Source organism: Suillus discolor (genome assembly GCF_016758755.1).
Source record: "Suillus discolor strain FC423 chromosome Unknown F5147scaffold_46, whole genome shotgun sequence".
Classification (NCBI taxonomy): Eukaryota; Fungi; Basidiomycota; class Agaricomycetes; order Boletales; family Suillaceae; genus Suillus; species Suillus discolor.
The window spans coordinates 194,577-215,467 of NW_024541293.1; the positions used below are offsets into that span (position 1 = coordinate 194,577).

At 48.4% G+C, this 20,891-nt stretch overlaps 6 protein-coding genes across 6 annotated transcripts; 4 read left to right on the forward strand and 2 right to left on the reverse strand.

Annotated features, from left to right (window-relative positions):
* Positions 1 to 382: 382 nt before the first annotated feature.
* F5147DRAFT_838693 (uncharacterized protein) lies at positions 383 to 829 on the forward strand (the record flags this gene model as incomplete). Its single annotated transcript, XM_041444174.1, has 4 exons — positions 383 to 457; positions 512 to 583; positions 634 to 714; positions 768 to 829. Coding segments are annotated over 4 exons (288 nt in total), but the record flags the coding sequence as incomplete, so codon positions are not given.
* Positions 830 to 6,484: 5,655 nt separating this feature from the next.
* Positions 6,485 to 7,871, forward strand: F5147DRAFT_706990 (uncharacterized protein). Its single transcript, XM_041438040.1, has 4 exons — positions 6,485 to 6,801; positions 6,853 to 7,006; positions 7,060 to 7,168; positions 7,317 to 7,871. The coding sequence occupies exons 1-4, from the start codon at positions 6,704 to 6,706 to the stop codon at positions 7,706 to 7,708; spliced, it is 753 nt and encodes a 250-aa protein (XP_041290307.1). The 5' UTR covers positions 6,485 to 6,703; the 3' UTR covers positions 7,709 to 7,871.
* A 4,063-nt stretch (positions 7,872 to 11,934) lies between these two features.
* F5147DRAFT_561983 (uncharacterized protein) lies at positions 11,935 to 12,207 on the reverse strand (the record flags this gene model as incomplete). The annotated part of the gene is made up of 1 exon (XM_041430605.1): positions 11,935 to 12,207. A coding segment is annotated over one exon (273 nt), but the record flags the coding sequence as incomplete, so codon positions are not given.
* Positions 12,208 to 14,850: 2,643 nt separating this feature from the next.
* Positions 14,851 to 15,849, reverse strand: F5147DRAFT_654925 (uncharacterized protein; the record flags this gene model as incomplete). The annotated part of the gene is made up of 7 exons (XM_041433918.1): positions 14,851 to 14,869; positions 14,944 to 15,056; positions 15,110 to 15,160; positions 15,208 to 15,426; positions 15,486 to 15,560; positions 15,627 to 15,692; positions 15,763 to 15,849. 7 exons carry the CDS (start codon positions 15,847 to 15,849, stop codon positions 14,851 to 14,853), a joined length of 630 nt encoding a protein of 209 aa, XP_041290309.1.
* A 1,082-nt stretch (positions 15,850 to 16,931) lies between these two features.
* F5147DRAFT_809932 (uncharacterized protein) lies at positions 16,932 to 18,806 on the forward strand (the record flags this gene model as incomplete). The annotated part of the gene is made up of 9 exons (XM_041443434.1): positions 16,932 to 16,983; positions 17,020 to 17,103; positions 17,169 to 17,275; positions 17,330 to 17,350; positions 17,408 to 17,594; positions 17,656 to 17,856; positions 17,915 to 18,234; positions 18,288 to 18,340; positions 18,396 to 18,806. 9 exons carry the CDS (start codon positions 16,932 to 16,934, stop codon positions 18,445 to 18,447), a joined length of 1,077 nt encoding a protein of 358 aa, XP_041290310.1. The 3' UTR covers positions 18,448 to 18,806.
* A 319-nt stretch (positions 18,807 to 19,125) lies between these two features.
* Positions 19,126 to 20,439, forward strand: F5147DRAFT_707010 (uncharacterized protein). The gene is made up of 6 exons (XM_041438041.1): positions 19,126 to 19,195; positions 19,229 to 19,293; positions 19,353 to 19,430; positions 19,485 to 19,649; positions 19,711 to 19,989; positions 20,046 to 20,439. The coding sequence occupies exons 4-6, from the start codon at positions 19,542 to 19,544 to the stop codon at positions 20,298 to 20,300; spliced, it is 642 nt and encodes a 213-aa protein (XP_041290311.1). The 5' UTR covers positions 19,126 to 19,195; positions 19,229 to 19,293; positions 19,353 to 19,430; positions 19,485 to 19,541; the 3' UTR covers positions 20,301 to 20,439.
* Positions 20,440 to 20,891: the final 452 nt, after the last annotated feature.

A 20,891-nucleotide genomic window follows, 5' to 3' on the forward strand; every position in this document is an offset into this window, starting at 1 on the left:
TGTGATTACGAGACAAGTCATGTGAAAACTGCGAGCACCTCTCAATGACATACTGACTCAAGCCAAATCTACGACCATTCGTGATGAGTGAAGACCATACGCCTGACCCTCCTGCAGAAGCCAACAGATGCAGCCAACTAAATATTGGTCAAAGCCAGGTACGTGGTTTCTTGTGATTCATTGCTGACAGCCCATAACCTGCCTATATACTAAACTGACGGGAATTGCGTGGTTGAAGGATTAGCGCTTCACGTCAACCGTGACGTGTTTGGTTACTATGCTTCGAGGGATCTTTCCGAAGGATCTGAGGTCCATTGCCTTCTCGCAGTGTACCCTACCGTTTCTCTCACACTAACTCAATCCAACTCCACGACTACTCGTGATGAGTGAAGACCATACGCCCGACCCTCCTGCAGAAGTCAACAGACGCAGCCAAGCAAATATTGGTCAAAGCCAGGTACGTGCTTTTTTGTAATTCATCGCTGGCAGCCCTCATGTATTTTTTGTCCAGAGCGCCGAACCTCGTAGAGGAGTCTGTCAGTCCCTGCAGAAATTGAAAAATGGGTTAACAAAAAAACTTCCTGTGCGTAGATGCGAATGTAGATTGTCTTGAATACGGCTGAGTTTGTGCAGAAACCCTTCAAACGAAAACGAAACCGCACCATTGTGGTCCAGAACATCGAACTTCAAGGTGCTCCAGCACCCGCTGTACAGGTATTTCGGCTGATTATTTACTTTTACTTTTTTAAATTTTAGCGATCACGCAGATTCAGGTCGCTCCTTCTGGCGTGGAGGAAGGTCCTGATCCTAAACTAGTTGATGCTGAACTTCAGGGTGCCAGTGAGGGTACAGAAAGCATGAGACTACTCGGGGGACATGTGACTTCTGTGGCGTCCGCAGCCAGCAATGCCCTGGCAGGTCTCACCACCATGGATGACTTCGAGACGACATATCTTCAACCCCTAAAGATCATCGACGCTGTCCTTGAGAAGATTACGGATGTATGGGTCATTCTCGTTCATGGAAAGCGAACTAATCAAGTTGTATAGGTGCATCCGTACGCAAAAATGGCGCTGGGCGTGTTGTCTGCTGCATCCAAAGTACGTTTGGTTTCTCCCGGAGGTCTATCTCTTGCTCATTATAATTCCATGTAGGTTATCATCACTCAAGCAGAGCGCGACCAATCAGTCCATTGTCTTCTCAAGAAATTGGCTGAAGTTTACCTCTTCATGACCCAAGATGACACTCTTGGCAAAATTGAATCAATGTGCAATATCGTTGGAAACATCGTTCAGCAGACTCTTGAGTGTGCCCATTTTATCAAGAACTACTCCGAGACAAAGAGCTTCTGTGAGTCGCCAAGCTATCGCACTTTGTACATGAATCTTACACTATTATCATAGGGAAGAGACTTGGGAAAAGTATTCTCTCGGAAACCAACATCATCATTAAGCGGTATAGCGATACTCTGGACAGACTCATGCAACAATTCCGGGACCAAGTTGACCGAAACGTTGCCATCTTCGTCCAACGTACGGGTAAGAATTCTGACACGTTTCTGTCTTCACATTCACTCACATCGTTTCAGGTGATACCCTGGATCTTGGAGATATTGCTTATGCAAAGGGCGTAGGACTAGATACCACGAAACAGTGCCTATCAGGGACGCGCACGGAAATTCTCTCCCAAATTTCCGATTGGATTAATGGCAGTGGAGACGCTGCTGAACGTGTGCTGTGGCTATCTGGGCCTGCGGGCACGGGCAAGTCAGCCATCGCTCACACAATTGCCAAGTGGTTCAACGACATGGGAGTGCTTGGTTCATGTTTCTGCTTCGACAAGGCCCAAGAAGCCGAGAAACACCACGAAAAAGTTTTCTCCACCATCGCTCGTGACCTAGCTGACCGGGATCCAGAGATGAGACGATCATTGGTGGATGCGGTTAAAAAGTCCACGTCACTCAAGAACTCGAGGGATATTTTCCAACAGTGGGAGAAGCTTCTCATAGGACCACTGAAGAAATTATCTAGGTCAAGTGTGGGACCTGTCTTGATTGTGATCGAGGCGCTGGACGAGAGCGGCGGAGTGGAGACGCGGCGGGACCTTCTCCGCATACTTACTGGTAAAGTTCAGAACACAGATCTTCCAAAAATTACAGAACTTCCATCCAACTTTCGGATTCTCGTTACCTCTCGCCCACTTCATGACATTGAAGATGCATTTCATGACGTTCAGCATACTCTACGGTTATCCATGGACGAGATACCAACATCAGTGGCGGAGCGCGACATCTGCGCTTTTGTGTCCGACAAGCTACAAGGGTTGTCGTGCTTTGGGAAGGAAGAGTTTGCAAACCTCGCTGCTAAAGCCAATGGACTTTTCGAGTGGGCACGTCTTGCATGCGAATACATCACGGAAGACCTTCCCGGCGTAAATCCAAGGTCTCGCTTTGAAACTGTTGTGAACCGTGATCCTGGGAAATGGACAAACAAGTTGTATGATATGTATCGGCTTATTTTGGCAGAGATATGGCTACGACATCGGTATGGCAATGTCGAGTACCAGGAAGCACTAGCGGGGTTTCGTTCCGTGATGGGGCAAATACTCAGCACGGCTGAACCCCTCCCGTTCGATTCCCTCAACGCCATGCGGGACTGTTTTCCGGACCACAACAAACATTACAAACTGGACATCATACAACATATGGGATCCCTCCTCAGTGGCACAACAGACTCATCCATCCCCGTCAGACCCCTCCACGCATCCTTCCAGGAGTTCCTCACAGACAAATCATCCAGCGGAGACTTTTTCGTCGACGTGACGAAGACGCAACACCACGACTTAGCGTTGGCGTCACTTCGAGTGATGGAACATGGCCTCCGCTTCAATATGTGTGATTTAGAGTCATCATACCTGCCTAATCGCGAAGATACCGGACTGCCTCAACGAGTCAAAACATCCATTCCCCCACATCTCGCCTATTCCTGTCGACATTGGGCTATGCATGTTCAAAAAACGGACTTCAACGATGAGCTTGCAAAGGCGATTAGATCATTCTTCAACGACGAGCGACTGCTGTTCTGGATTGAAGCACTCGGACTTCTCAACGCAATCAGCGGTGCAATTACTGGGCTTCCACTCGTTGCCAAGTGGCTGAAGGTGAGCACATGCCTACGACGCAGTGTTGGACGAACAGCTCATAGATAAACATAGGGCCATTTTGGATACGAAGATTTACGGACCACCACAATGGATGTACAAAGATTCATTCAAGTGTTTGGCGGCATCATTTTGCATAGCACCCCGCATCTATATGTGTCAGCGCTGCCATTCTCACCCATCAACTCCACCATGGCTACCAATTTTACTGCAAGGTTTCCGAACAACCTTCGTCTGGCATCCGGCCGTGATTTGAACTGGACGGTTGCCCAGACCGTGATCAGTGGGCACTCTGGAGGGATCGCCTCAGTCTCGTTCTCGCCGGATGGTACTCGCATCGTGTCTGGTTCGGAGGATGAGACTGTGCGGCTGTGGGATGCATGGACGGGACAGCCATTGGGGGAGCCCTTGCAGGGGCACACTGGACTGGTTTCCTCAGTTTCGTTCTCCCCGGATGGTACTCGCATCGCGTCTGGTTCATTGGATGTCACTGTGCGGCTGTGGGATGCATGCACGAGACAGCCATTGGGCAAGCCCTTGGAGGGGCACACTGAAGCGGTTCTCTCAGTCTCGTTCTCGCCTGATAGTTCTCGCATCGCGTCTGGTTCGGAAGATATGACCGTACGACTGTGGGATGTATGGACGGGGCAGCCATTGGGTGGGCCCTTGGAGGGGCATACCGATTGGGTTCGCTCAGTCTCGTTCTCACCAGATGGTACTCGCATTGCATCTGGTTCCGACGATAACACTGTGCGGCTGTGGGATGCGGTGACAGGACAGCCATTAGGAGAGCCCTTGGAGGGGCACACTGGAGCGGTTTATTCAGTCTCGTTCTCACCAGATGGTACTCGCATTGTGTCTGGTTCGGAGGATAAGAGTGTGCGGCTGTGGGATGTAGCAACCAGACAGCCATTAGGAGAGCCCTTGGAGGGGCACACTGGACTGGTTCGCTCAGTCTCGTTCTCACCAGATGGTACTCACATCGCGTCCGGTTCTTTCGATAATACTGTGCGGTTGTGGAATGCGGCGACGGGACAGCCGTTGGGGGAGCCCTTGGACGGACACACTAATTGTATTTGCTCAGTCTCATTCTCACCGGATAGTACTCGCATTGCGTCCGGTTCTTTCGATAATACCGTGCGGCTGTGGGATGTGGCGATTGGACAGTCATTGGGAGAGCCCTTGGAGGGGCACACTGATTGGATTCGTTCAGTCTCGTTCTCACCAGATGGTACTCGCGTCGTGTCTTGTTCGAGAGATAAGACTGTGCGGTTGTGGGATGCATGGACGGGACAGCCATTGTGTAAGCCTTTAGAGGGGCACACTGGAATTGTTTGGTCAGTCTCGTTCTCACCGGATGGTACTCACGTCGCGTCTGGTTCTTCCGATAACACTGTGCGGCTGTGGGATGCATGGACGGGGCAGCCATTGGGTGAGCCCTTGAAGGGGCACACTGATTGGGTTCGCTCAGTCTCATTCTCACTAGATGGTACTCGTATCGCATCTGGTTCCGACGATAACACTGTGCGGCTGTGGGATGTGGCGACAGGACAGCCATTGGGAGAGCCCTTGGAAGGGCACACTGGAGCGGTTTACTCGGTCTCATTCTCACCGGATGGTACTCGCATTGTGTCTGGTTCGGAAGATGAGACTGTGCGGTTGTGGGATGCATGGACGGGACAGCCACTGGGCGAGCCCTTGGAGGGGCACATTGAAGGAGTTTACTCAGTCTCATTCTCACCAGATGGTACTCGCATCGCATCTGGTTCATCGGATAATACTGTACGGCTGTGGGATGCGGCGACAGGACAGCCATTGGGAGAGCCCTTGGAGGGGCACACTGATTGGGTCTGGTCAGTCTCGTTCTCACCAGACGGTACTCGCATCGTGTCTGGTTCGGGAGATAAGACTGTGCGGCTGTGGGATGTAGCGACCGGACAGCCATTAGGAGAGCCCTTGGAGGGGCACACTGCATTGGTTTATTCAGTCTCATTCTCCCCGGACGGAACTCGCATCATATCTGGTTCATCAGACAAGACTGTCCGTGTGTGGAGTGCAGTGAAACTGCAGCCATCCCCCGAGTCCAGAGACCCAGATTCCTTCGCGTTTCCGCTTCACCATAGCACCGCACCTCTCACTCAAGAAAGCCGTATCATGCCAACCAACACTTATCACGCTCACCACATTTGCTTCTCGCCCAGAGTTGAAGACGCCCTGCCCAATCCCGCTGACTTGCTCGAATCCACCTCTCACAATGATCGTAATCCAACCCCTTTCTTGCTGCAGACTGATGGACGGATGATGGGCCCCAATCGCCGACTCCTTTTCTGGGTACCTCCCGCTTCCCGACATGCATTTTATACTCCTTGGACTTCATTGGTGATTTCAAGAGGAGGTGCCGAGCTCGATTTGAGCCGCATGGCACATGGGACAAACTGGTCTAGTTGCCGGGATGCGTAAGTTCTTAGTCTTTACTATCCGTCCTCGCAGTTACTAATATTGATCCTTCTAGCTCCACGTAACGGTGATATCATTACTGCACTATGGAGTGTACCGTTGATTCTTTGATATTTTATACTTAGCACTTCGTCTGAATAAGTTATGGATGTTCCACTGAATGATGTGCTAAAAGGCAGACTCAAATGTTGTTCCTGATTCGTGATGTATCTACCGAGACCTAATTCATATTGATACTTCATATACAACCGTACAGTACCAAATCTCTAAATAGTATGTGCAATTATACCTTATCCAACATGCTAAAATCCAAAGAATTTCGCTCGAGCCCTTCAACTTCGTTAAAGCTGGTCCTCTTCGACTCCTTGAGAGCTGCAAATTCAGCCGCAACATCGTGAGCCAACTTAGATACACCTCTGCAGTCTTACCTTGGAGGCTTGGACTGCAGCTTATACTTGAATTTTTCGGACCAGTTTCAATACTAGCAGCCCACAATGATCATGATCATGACTGGCACAGTCCACGCAGATAGTAGTCAAGGTGAACTCCATGTCGAACCATTTCCGAGAGCACCCTACCTTGGCCACGTGACTCACATGGTGCACTTAAATTCGATGACTACTACTATGAGGCGGCCCGAATAGCCTCATTGAATAATAATTTAAAGTTGAGCCAAGAGCCACCGACCCCGATCCTGTACGCGTTCTGAACACCAACCAAAGTGCAGGTTGTAGCTAACCATGTACTGCTCAGAAGTTGGAGATAAACTCGACTTGAACTCGAGGCTGAAAAGAGAGAACGATTACCTTGCGGAGTAAATATTACACGTTGTTGTACTACTTTCGTGACCTTGTTTTATGATCGGCACTTATTCGCTGGCAATAACATTCATCATGCATCTCCTTCAAAGTGATACCCTGCTGAGCGCTGAGGCCTTGTACAACTTTACATAAATCCGGTTTCCTTGGCTCTGTTGTTTTCATGCTTCTCATCGTGACCTCGTCAAGACGTTCTCAACACGGAACAAGCACCTCATAGTATTTTATATACGCGATGTCCACTGGCAGCCGGTTTCACTCACAGCACCATGGGTAACCGTCCCTCTATATTCGTGCGCACGCCTCAAGAGCATCTAGAGCACATGTGGAAAAATCCTAGTCCACTCGCATATTCCTGTCCACCTAGGTGTGCGAGCTCTATATGAACATCGCTTGGCACTAATTACTGGGCCAACAGACACGTCCGCGTTTACCTCCTTCCAGAATGGACTCAAGGTAAAAATCCGATGAAGGAGCCATGGGCTGCGCTAAAAAACGACTTTGCGCTCGAACCTACGGGCGAGTTGAGTTTGAAGAAAGTGAAGGGTAAGTGGGCCCTGGAGCGGTGTTCGGTGCGTGCTACCTACTGGTACTCTGTCTACCAAAATGTTGATTAACGTGACAGGCGATCGATCTGGAGAGAATGCAGCCGTTTGAGGAGAAGTGTAAGGGGAGATTGTCCCCACTTGCCTTAAAAGTGTTGGCTGATTCGAAGGGTGTTGTTTGGATGTACGGTGAGTTCGCGATGCTCTTGAAACGTGCTGGTCGTGTTTGTTTCGTAGGGGAGACTTATTGTTCCGTGTATGCCTGTCCGAGACATACCTTTTGGTGTATCTAATGCAGTTTCATGCATCAATGCTCATTCTTCGTCTTCCAAAACAGAACCAACGCCCTCTGAAGACACCGTATCCATACGCGCAGACCGCCTACGGATTGTGCGGCAGTACGATGCTGCGGTCGAACGCGTTATGGAAGCGACGTTAGGTCGCATATCAAAACTTCTCGATAATGGGGTAGTGGGAGAAAGCGTATCTCATCACTACCCCGAATACTCTGGTGCTGACCCAGGCATTCCCGACGTGCCGCAGGAAGCACACAGCAAAGAAGCATCGATCAAGGGGAACGTTGGGGAGGCCGAAGGTAGCAAAACAAGCGCAACTCTATATCAACAGCAACGACAACTTATATTCTTTGCGGCGCTTTTGTTCTTATTTTATTCTGGCGCGCTGGGTCGATATGCTCAATTCGGGAGGGATCTTGCGTTTGGGTGGTGAGCATTTGATTGACAGTTTTTTTACTGATAACCATGCCTGTATGTCCTTCCTCGTATTCACTATGCATTCTTTTCATGCCTCATGATTTACTACTACCGCATATTTAATTGGTCCACTTGTAATTTTGAAATGTTGTTCTATGCGCAATTTTTTCTTGACACCAGTCTCAGGCCAGGCTCTTCTAGCAATTCCCGCATGACCAAGCAAGCAGCCTCGTGTCCTGGCGTCTATGGAAATACCAGGAGTACATTTGAAGCAGCATTCATGATGAATGTGTGTTACGACCAAGTCCAGATCTCATAGTAGTTTTCCGAAGGATGTACCTTGACGAAAATAGCAACAGAGACAGGTACACGTACTATCAGTACTTGCATATGTTCGGTTCGTAGCCTAGTGGTTCTTCCCCAGGGCTGAGGTATGTCTCTCTCTTCATGCATGCTGTCTCTCTCTTACGATATTCCTTCGATAGCGTGGACTTTTTCATAGCGGTTGTTCTTGACGCTGAGCAACACCCTTTACTAGCCGCTACTTCCAATATCATCTTCTACCCAGACTCGCGAATTGAGCTCCATATCTCGACCGGCGACGAATCCCCCAACCATAATGAATCTCTAGATCCTGCATGAGGTGGAGCTGGATGAGAAACGCCTGAGACGTCCATACTACTAGTATGGCATGTCAGAAGCCTCGTTTAGGCCGGGTCAAGCACCACTCAGACCACAAACAAGCTCTCCCAAACATCTTCGCAGTCTCTGTACTCACATCAACATCTACACTCTATGGCGCGTCAAGGCCTACTATTGTTATATTCTGATGCATTCCGCTGAGTAATGATTTGCAGACAGATGAAAGTACTTTATATCTAGCTAGGTACAACAGTCACGGCGTGTCAGTGTGCCCCGAAGGAGCTTCGAAATAATATCGTCGAAGCTGGCTCGAATTGGAAACTGTATTATCGAACCAGATTCGCCCAACATCCACGGGACCAGTATGTATTACCCTTTTCTGTTTTTCTTTTGATTGCCATGATCAACGAGACATGACTCTACGTCAGATATCAGTGCTGGATTAATCTAGGCGAGCATCTTGTCATTTATAATGATGTGGGACGTGGTAGAATGCCTGAATTCAAGAGCTTGTTGAGATTGCTGTCGATCACGGTCACGATCACGGCTGATAAACATGTGGAGGAGTACGTACGCCTTGTCCATTTCTGCTGCGCTGTAGATTTTCCACCCTGCAGATTCGCCTGCAAGCCAGTCTTTTCCGGGCAGGACTGACATCGACTCTCTGGCCATATGTCCAGGATGATTGGGGTTGGGTGGTGGTGGAGTAGGAGGTGGTATCGAATCGAGGGATGTACATCGTTGGTGAATTAGCTGAACGAAGACAGTGAGACTGACCCTGTAAGGCTGTATTTATAGTTACATGGTCGCAAATATCGAGGCCAGTCTTCACGCATGAGGTCGAAGCGCTGATAACGGATGATGCTGACTGCTTGGCTTACAATGCTATCTCATAAGGACGCAAGTTGGGGATCGGACGATACGACGTAGACTCGGCGCTCGCAGATGATGGATTTGAACCCATAGAACCGACGTGTCTAAGTCAGCCATGGCAGTGCAAATGGATCACGTGCTCACACGTATAAAGGGGATGTGCACTTTATTTCGCCTGTGTGCCCTACAATTGAGAGTATCGTCATGGTACACCTTGAGCGGGTTAATTTCGGAATTGGTAAAACAACAATGCGAGGGAGCGTCGAGCTCTAGTCTAGCATACATCATCTTACTTTAGGGACATCGGTATTCATGTTGTATTGAATTCAAAGTGTCGGAAAAGTTGGCGTGACATTTTTTGCCTCGTCAGAGCCGCATCAACGGTGCATCACAACCGATGCATCATGCAGGACCACGAAATGACCAGAAAGGATAGGTTCTACCGCAGTATCATCCGCCAAGCATAGTATCCATGTTGCAAAACCTTTACAAAAGTGAGTCATTTTGTTACCGTCACCAGCATCCGCCCACCTCAAAGAAATCATCCGAGCACCTCAACCATACCACCTCAGACAAACAATGCGCTTCTTTTTCCTCGCCTTTATTGTTGGGTTGACAGCGTCTGTATTTTCTGTCACAGCAAGGCAACCAAATTGTAGCCCAGCTGGAAATATTTGCGTAAAGGATAATGACTGTTGCGACAGCAATGATACCTGCGATGGTGGCGTGTGTGGGTTTGCGACGAGCGTCCTCTACCTTGAGAACAGGCCGTAGCGACACACTAGCAAATCTTCCCGCATTCATATCAGCGTTGTTGTTGATCGAGCGATATGTAGAACGCTGCTGATTGAGAAATGAATAGAGGTGATACTGGGTGAGAGGACTCCGGGAGTACATGCATGAGGTATCTGCGCACTATTTGGTCTTGGCGTAAGTATAACACCACGGGTCAGACTGGCCAGAGATACATCAAATGCGTGTTAGCTAAAAGACGCGCAGTTTGATTGGGTCAAAAGTTCATTTTTTTCACCGCTTTTATTCATCCACTCGACAAGATTGAAGACATGCAGTTGCTCATACCTTTTCTGTGAGTCTCGTTTAACCGTCTAGAAGATAGTCAAGACCTGTGATATAAATCATCAACTTATCTGGCTTCGAGTTGATATAGCCTGACCTTCAGATATAAAATCATATCAACACAAACCATCAACGTCCGGTATCGCAAGATAGATCATCAATTGATTTGGTTTGACGTGGCATTTTGCCTCGTCACAGCCACATCACAACCGAGGCAGGCGCGTCAAAATGGCTAGCCGCCACAACCATTTCGCTAAACGTCACTTTCGTGATAATATAAAAGCAAGTCATTTTCCTACCGTCATCAGCGTCCATCCACCTCAAAGACATTATTCGAGCCCTCAGCAGATCATATCACCTCAAACGAACAATGCGTTTCTTATTCCTCACATTCATCGTTGCATTGACGTTATCTACAATGTGTGTCGCAGTAAGGGGACCAATCTGTAGCCAACGTGACCAGCCCTTGCGAAGCCGTCAGTGACTGCTGCGATAAATTCGCTCTTTGCGCTGGTGGTATATGCATCACCTAGGATATCCCACCCTTGCAAGCCGATTTGCACGTAGCGACACACTAGTGAATGTTTCCACTTTGTCATCGGTGCTGATGGAGAAACAAATAGAGGCGATGTTGAGTGGAAGGAGGACATGATATGTGTACGAGGTATCTGGTTTGGAGTAAACAGAGCACCATGGGTCGGACCTGCCAGCGATAGATCAAAGGCGTGTTAGCTACAAGACGAGCAGTTTGATCAGATCAAAAGTCCAGAGAGAGTCGGGGTTGATAAAGTGACAGTCCTCGTGCTGGAAATTTCAATATCAAACCCGGCCATACGCGCTAACATTGGACAGCTCACAGCTAAGATGAGCATCTGAGGTCAAATTTGAACATTATGATACTATAGAAAATATATTGTTCGAACCGCAGGCGCCGCAGACTCACTGAGTGATCATGATGAGATTATGGGTTACAAGTATTGTTCATACCAAGCATGAGCGACCCGAGGTCGGTGGAGTGTCTCACTTTTCTCGTCTTTCCATCAACATCTACTCCTTCGCGGTTTGAGCCTGGGAGGTGGTTGCGCGATGATGCGAAAGAAATCGTTGATGGGGTAGGTGACGAGTAATGGGACGGGAATGGTCGACGGTCACCGGTTCACATAGAATAGCTGTTCTTTTCCCGACTTCTAAAGGAGGGTTCTGTAGGAAGGATACGCCTTTAATTCTCTACAAAATCGATTGCGGGAATTTCTTATGTCAGCGATTACTTCAGCAACGTCCAGGGCACCTACATTTCTTACATCCACTGTTGTGGTCATCGGACGATGCTTGTAGCTCTGCCCTCCTCACTTAGTAACTGCCTTTGGTGTGCTGGGTGGCGAACGGTGTAAATAGGTGGAGCTCGCATTGGCCCTAATCATGTCTCCCATCTACCTCATTACCATGCATAACGAGTTGTTGACACACTATATCTGAAACACATTCGCAACCTTGTCTTTTCACATGTGAAACCCGCTCGCGATCCGTCTAAACTGCATCCAGAGTCTCTATAATGAATCCATTGCTGCAATCAGCGTCATTACGAAGGCCTGCAAGTGTTGATTTTAGTGCGAGTGACGGAAAGGGTTTCGAGGATACTCACTCTTCTCGACACTTTTGCCAGTGCTGTCCGTGTGCCATACAGCTCAAATCAAGCTCGAGACCTCCTCTGGGTATCACCAATGTAGTTGCAGTGTTGTAATAAAATAAGTGTCGAGAAGCGGGGGGTACCCAGAATAAGAGCCGATTTTTTGGCCCTACTACCCATCCACTGTCATGATTCAGTAAAAAGGGGGTTGAATGGGTCGAACTGTAGTCGTCACGGGATGCTCCCTCCGTTAGCTCATGGGTTTTGCATAGTGCGTGTATAGGGTTGGACGAGAAACGGATGACATGATTGTTCCAATTGTCTGATTTCTCTGCATCCCACAGCCGAACAGTGGTATCCCAAGAACCAGTGACGATGCGAGTGCCGTCCGGCGAGAACGAGACCGAGCTAACTGAACGAGTGTGCCCCCGCAAGGGTTCACCGTCTGGCTTCCCCGTCACTGCATCCCACAGCCGAACAGTGTTATCCTCTGAACCAGTGACGATGCGAGTGCCGTCCGGCGAGAACGAGACCGACAAACTGAATTAGTGTGCCCCCGGAAGGGCTCACCGACTGGCTTCCCCGTCCCTGCATCCCACAGCCAAACAGTGTTATCCGAAGAACCAGTGACGATGCGAGTGCCGTCCGGCGAGAACGAGACCGAGTTAACTGAACGAGTGTGCCCCCGCAAGGGCTCACTGACTGGCTTCCCCGTCCCTGCATCCCACAGCCAAACAGTGTTATCCGAAGAACCAGTGACGATGCGAGTGCCGTCCGGCGAGAATGAGACCGAGTTAAGTGAACTAGTGTGCCCCATGAGAATGGTCTGAACAGCTGACCAGTTCATATCACGTCCGGATGCCACACGAAGAATATTTGGAAATTGTATACCAAACTTTCTCGATAGCGGAGAATTGGCAGGCAAGAATGGGAGTGCTGATACATATAGATGTGGTGTGCTGTGTAGAATGATGCTGCCAAAGACTTGAATGAACCTCTGAACGTCCATTGCAGTCGATTGAGACATTTTTGAACTCGGAATGGTCCTGGGGTTACATGTGAGCGCTTTATCTGGCCCTCCGCAGCAATGTACTGACCTTTAGCCAGTGGGAAATGAGCGCAAGGGCAGAAACCGCGCTGCTCAGCGCATCGATCAGGGCCAGTGACTCTAGCCAGAAAAAGACCCGTTCGTTGTCGAAGAATGATTTTACTTCTTTTGCAAGCTCCTCGTCGAAGGCTGTGTCTCGTACGTGCGAAGTCCAAAATCAACAGGAATATGACAGATGTGGAAGGATGCAACCTTGAACTCGGTCTTGCAGTCCAGGGTCACTGCTATTAGGTAGATACGACGACTTTAGGTCACAGATGTTGAAGTGAAGTCCGTGTTCCATCACCCGAAGTGATGCGAATGCAAGGTCGCGTTGTACCTTTGACAAGTTGATGAAAAACTCTCCGCCAGATCGTTCATTCATCAAGAAATTGCAGAAGGATGCATGAAGGGGTCGGATTGGGGAATCTGCATTCGTGGTGCCACTAAGGAGGGACCCCATGCATTTTACAATAAGCTTCACGTCGAAACGGTCCTCTTCATTTGGAAAATGGTCCCTCATTGCGTTCAGTGAAGCTAAAGCAAGAGGCCCAGTTGTACCTAGTATTTGTCCCATCACTGAGCGAAATCTTGCTAGCGCTATCGAACACAGTTCCTCCGAATCTTGGACATCAGTGGATGTATCTCCGTGCATAATATCTGTCAAAACGAGGCGATACATGTCGTGCAACAGCACACTTCTCTTAGCAGGATCGTGTGACACCACAGCCTTGTAGCAATCCATTGGAGATAGCCCAGCATGGGACTTTTTGATGTATCCGCAAGCAAGACGTGCCCACTCAAAAAGTCCATCAGCTTTCTCAGTGAGGACTTGGAACTCTCTGTCCTGAAGATCAAGCTTTCTCAACTCCTTGGATACGTAAGCACAGATGTCGCGCTCTGCGACTGCGGGTTGAATATCATCCATTGACATCGGTTGAACATGCGGAACATCATGAAACTCGTCATTGATGTCATCAAGTGGGCGAGAGGTGGTGATGAAGCGGAGGTTGTTTGGGAGGTCTGTGATTTTTGGGATGGCAGGGTTGTGATGTTTACCAGCTAGAATACGGAGGATGTCTCCTCGTGTCTCTGTTCCACTGCTCTTGTCCAGTGCATCAATCACGATCACGACAGGTTCCCCAGTTGACCCGGACAACTTCTTCAGTGGTTCGATAAGAAGTTTCTGCCACTGTTGGGTGATATCCGACATCTTCTTGAGTGAAATTGCGGCCTGAACCGTATCTGCCAATGTCCGCTTCATCTTTGGGTCACGGTCAGCCAGGTCGCACGCGATCGTGGAAAAGATCTTTTCGTGGCGATGATCTGCTTCTCGCTGGCGATCAAAAGAATAACACGAACCAAGCCCTCCGAGGTCGTTGAACCACTTAGCAATGGTGTGGGCGATCGCCGATTTTCCCTTGCCTGCAGGGCCAGATAGCCAAAGTATGCATGAAACATTGTCCCCAGTGCTGTTGACCCAATCAATGATCTCGGAAAGGATCTCCATGTGTGTTCCTTCAAGGCATTCTTTCCTGGTATCTACTCCCGCGCCCTCTGCATAGGTGATGCCGCTGAGGTCTAGTAATTCTCCTGGAAAGGTGTGAATATATGTCAAGTCACAAGGACATCCGAATCCTTACCTAGATGGTGGACCTCTACATCTATGTCATGCACTTGTATGGCTACATTGTGTAAAACTTGGTCCCGGAAGTCTTGCTTGAGCCTATCTAACGCGATATTGTACTTTTGGATCCTATCTGTCATTTCTTTGAAAACATTCTTTCCGAGTCTCGTCCCTGTGATAATGGTAGAGGCTTGAGAAGGTACAGAGCGCAGCAGCGGATGACACTCACAAAAGTTGCTGGTCTCTGAATAATTGCTGATGAAATGGGCACATTCACGGATCTGCTTGGAAACCTTTCTGAGGATACTGATAACACACGTAGACAATTTTTGGTTAAGCTTCCTGTCTTGTGTCATGAAGTCATAAACTTCAGACAGCTTCTTGAGAAGTTCGAGTACTGCTGCGTCGCGATCCGCTTGAGCTAGAATAACCTACACAAATGATTGCTGAGCGGTGAGAGGAAGAACAAAAGAGAAGAACATACTTTGGCTGTCCAAGATAACATGCCCAGTGCCATCTTTGCATACGGATGTAGCTGTGAAACTAGATTAGTTCGGTTCCGATCAGGAGGAGGGTTCGTACATCTGCAATCTTCCCAATAACATCGTCGAATATCCTGAGGGGTTTGAGATATGTCTCCTGGAGACTGTCAGCATCATCCAGATCCTCTTGTGCACCTTTGACAACAGATGCTGCAGTTATCGCAGGTCCCAAAAGTGGATGCATGCAATTTGCACTCTGTTGTGCATCCTGAACTGCGGATTGGGTATCAGCCTCCACATTAGACGAAGTAGCCTGAACCTGCATGACTGCCAAAATTTAGAGAGCCTATAGACTAATGGGAAAGTATCAGAACTCACCACAATATCTGGGGTCGATGAAGCATGTTCATCATGATGGACATTTCTGGGAGCAGGGCTAAGACTGCAGGAATCCTTCGAGTGCTTGTTGCAAGCTTAGTTGTGCTCCAGGATGCTCATTGCGCATGCTCGTGGACTCACTGTTAACTTTTTCACATCCTCCTCGAGTTTCTTCAGGAACCAACCAATTTTGTTATGGGGTCGATGCTAGACGAAGGATGTGTCAATGTCAGTGTTTGGAGTGGAGTGCAGTGAGCGATCCTCGTAAGCCACGTACCGAAGTTCCAGGAGCTGTCGCTTGACTGGATGTTTTGGTTTCTTGAGTAGAATTTCTCATCGATGGGTTGCTTTTCTTCCGAGTCATTGTAAATCCTTAGCAGTGGAAGCGAAGTAAGAGAGGTGCCCACTGCCCACATCAAACCAAACGCCACACGCCTCGAAGCCATGTGTTGCAAGCGCTAAACAATAAGCATTTGAATTTCGCGATTGGATCTCTCGAGCTCTGTTCTCGCCGATCGTGACAAAATACATCATGATCATGAGTCTGGATTTGACATTTGAAATTTCACGACCAAATATATAATTTCTACTATTTGATGCTCCTGCATCGAAACGCTATGCGGGCTTCAATAGATAGTTGCAAGTCAGCCTCAAGACCAATCAAAGATGTTAATACCCCCTAGCCAAACACTTACAGTCCGTGAGACTCAAACCGGCCACGGCAGATATGTCGAAAGTTCCGTTTTGCCCAGGCACATCGTCACAGCTCACCACGGCTGAAGTCAGACCATAGCTTCAGCTAGTCGTTCAGCCAATACCCTTGCTTCCGTAAAGGGGGATGTCACAAAAAAACAGTAACTGTGGTTGAAGAGAGCTATGGCATATGAGCAAGCACTTTTGGAGACAGATGGTGAATGACTTACAAACCGAGCCTGGTGGATTATAGTTCTGCCCGCATTTGTTGAGAAACCCTAGCGATGAGCATCTCAAGCATCAGCTGGAGCTTAATGAGACGTTCAGGAGGCGACGAGTTACGCACTATGTCGAACTTTTACTTCATGAGCGTTCTCGGGCCAATCATGATAGCCTATGAGACCGAGGAATTACAGTGAGTCGAGTGTGTCAACCATCCAGTTAATCTCGTGCATGCGGTCAGCGAAGATGAGGTATGTTGAGATGAACTTGACTTGGTTGCCCATGGCCTCGAGAGGCAATGATGCTTGGCACTGTCTGGGTCCTGTTGGCTTCTGAGGTGCAACAAGACACCATCTCGGTTGTGGAAGTGAAGCACTAGCCAGACGTGAAACCGCAAGCTTGGAATGCACGGTATAATGGACAAGTATTGATTTTGAAAGTAGTAGGTGGCGAAATTAAGAGAAATGAAAATGTCTTGCAAGGTAGATGAAGGGCATTAGCGTGCTATTTCTAGTGTGTTACAGGAGAACTATGGGTCGTGCTGCTGATGTTGGAGAACAAGGAGTTGATGAAGATTTAGATGGTGTGTGAGTAGATGCAAGAATTTTCACATCAATAGAAGCACCGCCTGAATTGTCACTCACCGAGAACTCGTTCTTTGCAAGATTGAAGATTCTTGGCAAGCGCCTTTCTAAGAAGCTAGGTGAGTGATCAGGTCATACTATATTCAGCAGGCCTCCTTCTGATGCTGGTATCTATACTTTACAGTGATCGCTGCAGCAGCAAACAGAGACACCAAGTCTATCGTCCAGATTTCACGTTCCAACATTTATCGCTTTGGTGACCCAAACTTCGCAGCGCCGGTCTTTCGTGATGTTGAATAGAATATTGATGAGGGTGAGAGCTGGGCTGTGATGTCAGGTTCGAAGGAAAAGACAGCCCTTTTGCAGGTGTGTCATGCTGATACTCTGAAGTGTTCACATTAACCAATTTACACTGAGCCTTAGACACTCCTAGGTCACCTACGCATAACCCCTCCTCCGCCCTTACCTGGAGAACTATTTCCTTGCCTCTCAGACCCTCCACGCGACCCACGCAACTGTGTGGCTTTTGTATCATTTGCGCATCGGCCGCGCGTAGCAGGTGGTACCTTCTACGACTACACTTCTCGATACGGCGCAGTCAAAGAAGACCGTATCACCACTTCGAGAAAGTATGTTTGGACAATACGACTTTCTGAACATCCAGCCGAAAGGTGGAAAGGTGAAGACTCCCGTTGAAATTGTGCAGGACGAAGTGAAGAAGGGCATCTTTGAGGACCTAACTTCAAGACTAGGTCTTTCCTCCCTGTTGGATCTATCTTTGTTAGCTTTATCAAATGGCCAGACGCGTCGAGCACGCATTGTGAAGGCTATTTTGTCTGAACCAGAGCTCCTCGTACTCGACGAACCTTTAAGTGAGTGATTGAACTTACATTCGACGAGCGTAAAGTCTAATGGCTGTACTTTATCCAGCCGGCCTTGATGTTAATACTCGCCCAATCTTGCTGAATATCCTCCGGTCACTGCACGAGTTTCGCAGTCCACGCATCATCATGGGTATCTGGATTCAGGACCCTGTTCCTGACTGGATTTCGCACGTCGCTCTAGTGACGGGCGAAACTATCCTGACAGGTGTCAAAGATGAAATCATGTCCAAGCATGCGGAATATCATGCAAAGGAAGCTGAGCATAGAATGGCAAGCACCACTCAGTCATATCTGCAGTCTGGCCTCAATCATGGAAAGCCAGTAGTTAACATGAAGAATGTAAACGTATCATATAGCCCACGCAAGGTAACTACACTATTCTTCACTGTTTCTGTGTTAATGACGCTGTTTCGATCCAGGTGCTCAAAAATATCAATTGGACCATCCACACTGGCACCTTCTGGCATGAATGGTGCGTCAACATTTGCACGAAACCGATACTTTAGGATTCTGATCAGCTATCACAGGTTCCGGGAAAACTACACTTTCGCTTCTGACTGGCGACCATCCCCAGTCTGACACTCAACGAGGCGATTAGATTCTGGAGTTGTTCTATCGGCCTCGGCAGCGTATCCCTACACTCTTACATTCGCTCATTGCCATAGTTTCACCCCTCCATAGCTACGGCACCACCGATCCTTGTTGTTTATGCCAGGGCCCAGGGACTCGCATCAGAGAACGTGCGACACCTCCGACCTTCACGTTGATCAACTGCAGGTGAGCATCCCGAAAATCCTCCGGAACAGCACACCATAGGAAAACAAACGGCATCCATATCCAGCATGCGACCTCAAGGTACTAGTAGACGATTTAATGACCGAGCTCAGAGTAGACCGCTGTCGCACGTGAGTGAAATTGTATGCCATATGCAGCCCTACAACAATGTATATATTTGAAATACCACTCGAAACACTCCGCCTCTCCCTCATGCTTCATCCTGTATATAATGTTACAGTGTGAGTGGATGGCTTATTGCGAGGATGGATATGTTCGCATCAATGAAGTGTATTATCTGGATGGGAATGATAAGCTGGGTCTCTTGAGATATTTGAAAAACTAGACGAAAAATTAGCTAATACACGGCACGTGGCACTTTTTCCTCGAGTGGTGATGTCACTCAAGGAAAAAGTGCCCGTGGCTTGCCTCACGCCAACTTGAACTGCGCAGAGCAAACTGGTGTCACAACTAAGCCTTATTCGCTCTCTGTATCCTGTACCATAATGGCACGAAAAATTCCTGTCACACAGTCGCAACAAGATACCTCGGACGGCTGCGAATGACGCACAGTGACTTGTTACGCGTTACGAGTCGTGATTTGAAATGCAATCCCGTTATCCGAAGTTTGGGTGCGCGTGCTGTGCACACGTAAGTTATACTCTCCTATCTCTCGATAGGGTACACCTGTCTCCCACACATAAGTCTAGAAGCTGGCTTGGCACATGAAGTGTTTGTGAATTGTGGCCCGGGGTCCCCATGGTGATGGAGTCCCAATTGATCTACTGGTGAGGCGCAAAGACTATCCTTTCCTGTGATCCGGCTTCGTAATATATATAAAGATCCCCCACCTGACTATATTCTGGACGAGTACGACGTGGAGTACTTATTACTACAAGATGTCATCGTCCTCTAGGGTGTGCTACAGCTATTCACAGACAGCCACTTGTCGATTCGGCTCCCAGTGCAAGTATGCGCATGACGAAGGGCTCGAAGTCACCAATGGTGTAGGTCGATATAGCCACCTTCAATCTCACATACAGGCTAAGACAAACATCCAAAACACAGACACAGACACCTCTAGACGGTTTTTTTGCAACATACTCCGTGTTCGACTACGACTCGTCTGCGTCAGCTCCATCGGAGTTTTACCGGATGTGCGGCCAGTTTTGCTGGGATAGGGAAGATAAAGAGAGAGAAAAAGCTCACAGTGATTTCAAGGACGCCCTTGTTCGGCAGTTCAACGAGATATATGGCACGGATGTGAATGATCTCACTTCATGGCGCAATTTGTGTCAGACCGTCCGCATTTCACCGATTCCTGACACTCTCAAATCATGCCGCGAGGTAGGAACCCAACTTGCTCCCGCCTGTGTTATACTGACAAGTATGGTCACATTTAGGCGGTCAAAGCCACTCATGTCAATATCGTTGACTTGATCGATGCAAAAGTGACCAAGGACCCAGTGACCAGATTTGTTTCCGAGGCGAAGCTGAGCGAGTATACCAAATCGACGGGAAAGTTCTTTCCAACAGATAATGCATATGCTGGTGGTCTCTTAAGGTACCTGCTCCGCCGTATTTTGAACCCTGGACAAGGACGCGTGTCTAGGTCTGGTCAGAAGACGCAGACCCGGGGCAAGCGTAGGCGTCACTAGAATCTACGTTCCGATTCTTATGTCATTCTCATCCGCGGGTTGGATTGTGCTACAGAATGCTACAGAGCGGTCTGTAGCATTCTGTAGTGAATTACGTTTCCCTGATGCGCTTGTACATTAGGTGTCGTTGTAAAGCTTCTAGTTGACTTCTCTGTGGTGCATGAGCACGCGATCAGATAATCTATTAACGATGGTAATGACTTTAGAGGTTTCATGTGTGAGCTATGCCAGTGGCCTAGTGGTTGGATGCGACAAGCTTATCGTCGGGAATGAACTAGTGCGGCGTTTAGAAAACGTTTACACGAGAGAGTTGAGGATTGGATGGACTTAGGTTTCAGACAAGAGAACTGCCTGAACTAGATGGATTCGGTGGGGGAAAGATCAACTACCCTAACAGTAGATAAATGGCGCTTTATATAGTGTAGAGTCAGGAACAATAAAGAATATGAGAGAAACTATGGAGATATGTAGGGACGAAGGCTTTTAGGAACGCTACATACGCCCTCCAGGTCCTCTTGTGAGGACCTTCAAGTCATCTGCGGTAGAGGACCATCAAGCCTGAGATACGTACGCAGATCGGATGTTCATGGT

Coding starts and splice junctions, on each gene's coding strand:
- F5147DRAFT_706990 (XM_041438040.1), top strand. CDS start 6,704: ATGGGTAACCGTCCCTCTATATTCGTGCGCACGCCTCAAGAGCATCTA. Junction 6,802..6,852: donor GCATATTCCTGTCCACCTAG/GTGTGCGAGCTC, acceptor CTGGGCCAACAG/ACACGTCCGCGTTTACCTCC. Junction 7,007..7,059: donor GGGCCCTGGAGCGGTGTTCG/GTGCGTGCTACC, acceptor TTAACGTGACAG/GCGATCGATCTGGAGAGAAT.
- F5147DRAFT_707010 (XM_041438041.1), top strand. CDS start 19,542: ATGTCATCGTCCTCTAGGGTGTGCTACAGCTATTCACAGACAGCCACT. Junction 19,650..19,710: donor GGCTCGAAGTCACCAATGGT/GTAGGTCGATAT, acceptor TCCAAAACACAG/ACACAGACACCTCTAGACGG. Junction 19,990..20,045: donor CTCTCAAATCATGCCGCGAG/GTAGGAACCCAA, acceptor GGTCACATTTAG/GCGGTCAAAGCCACTCATGT.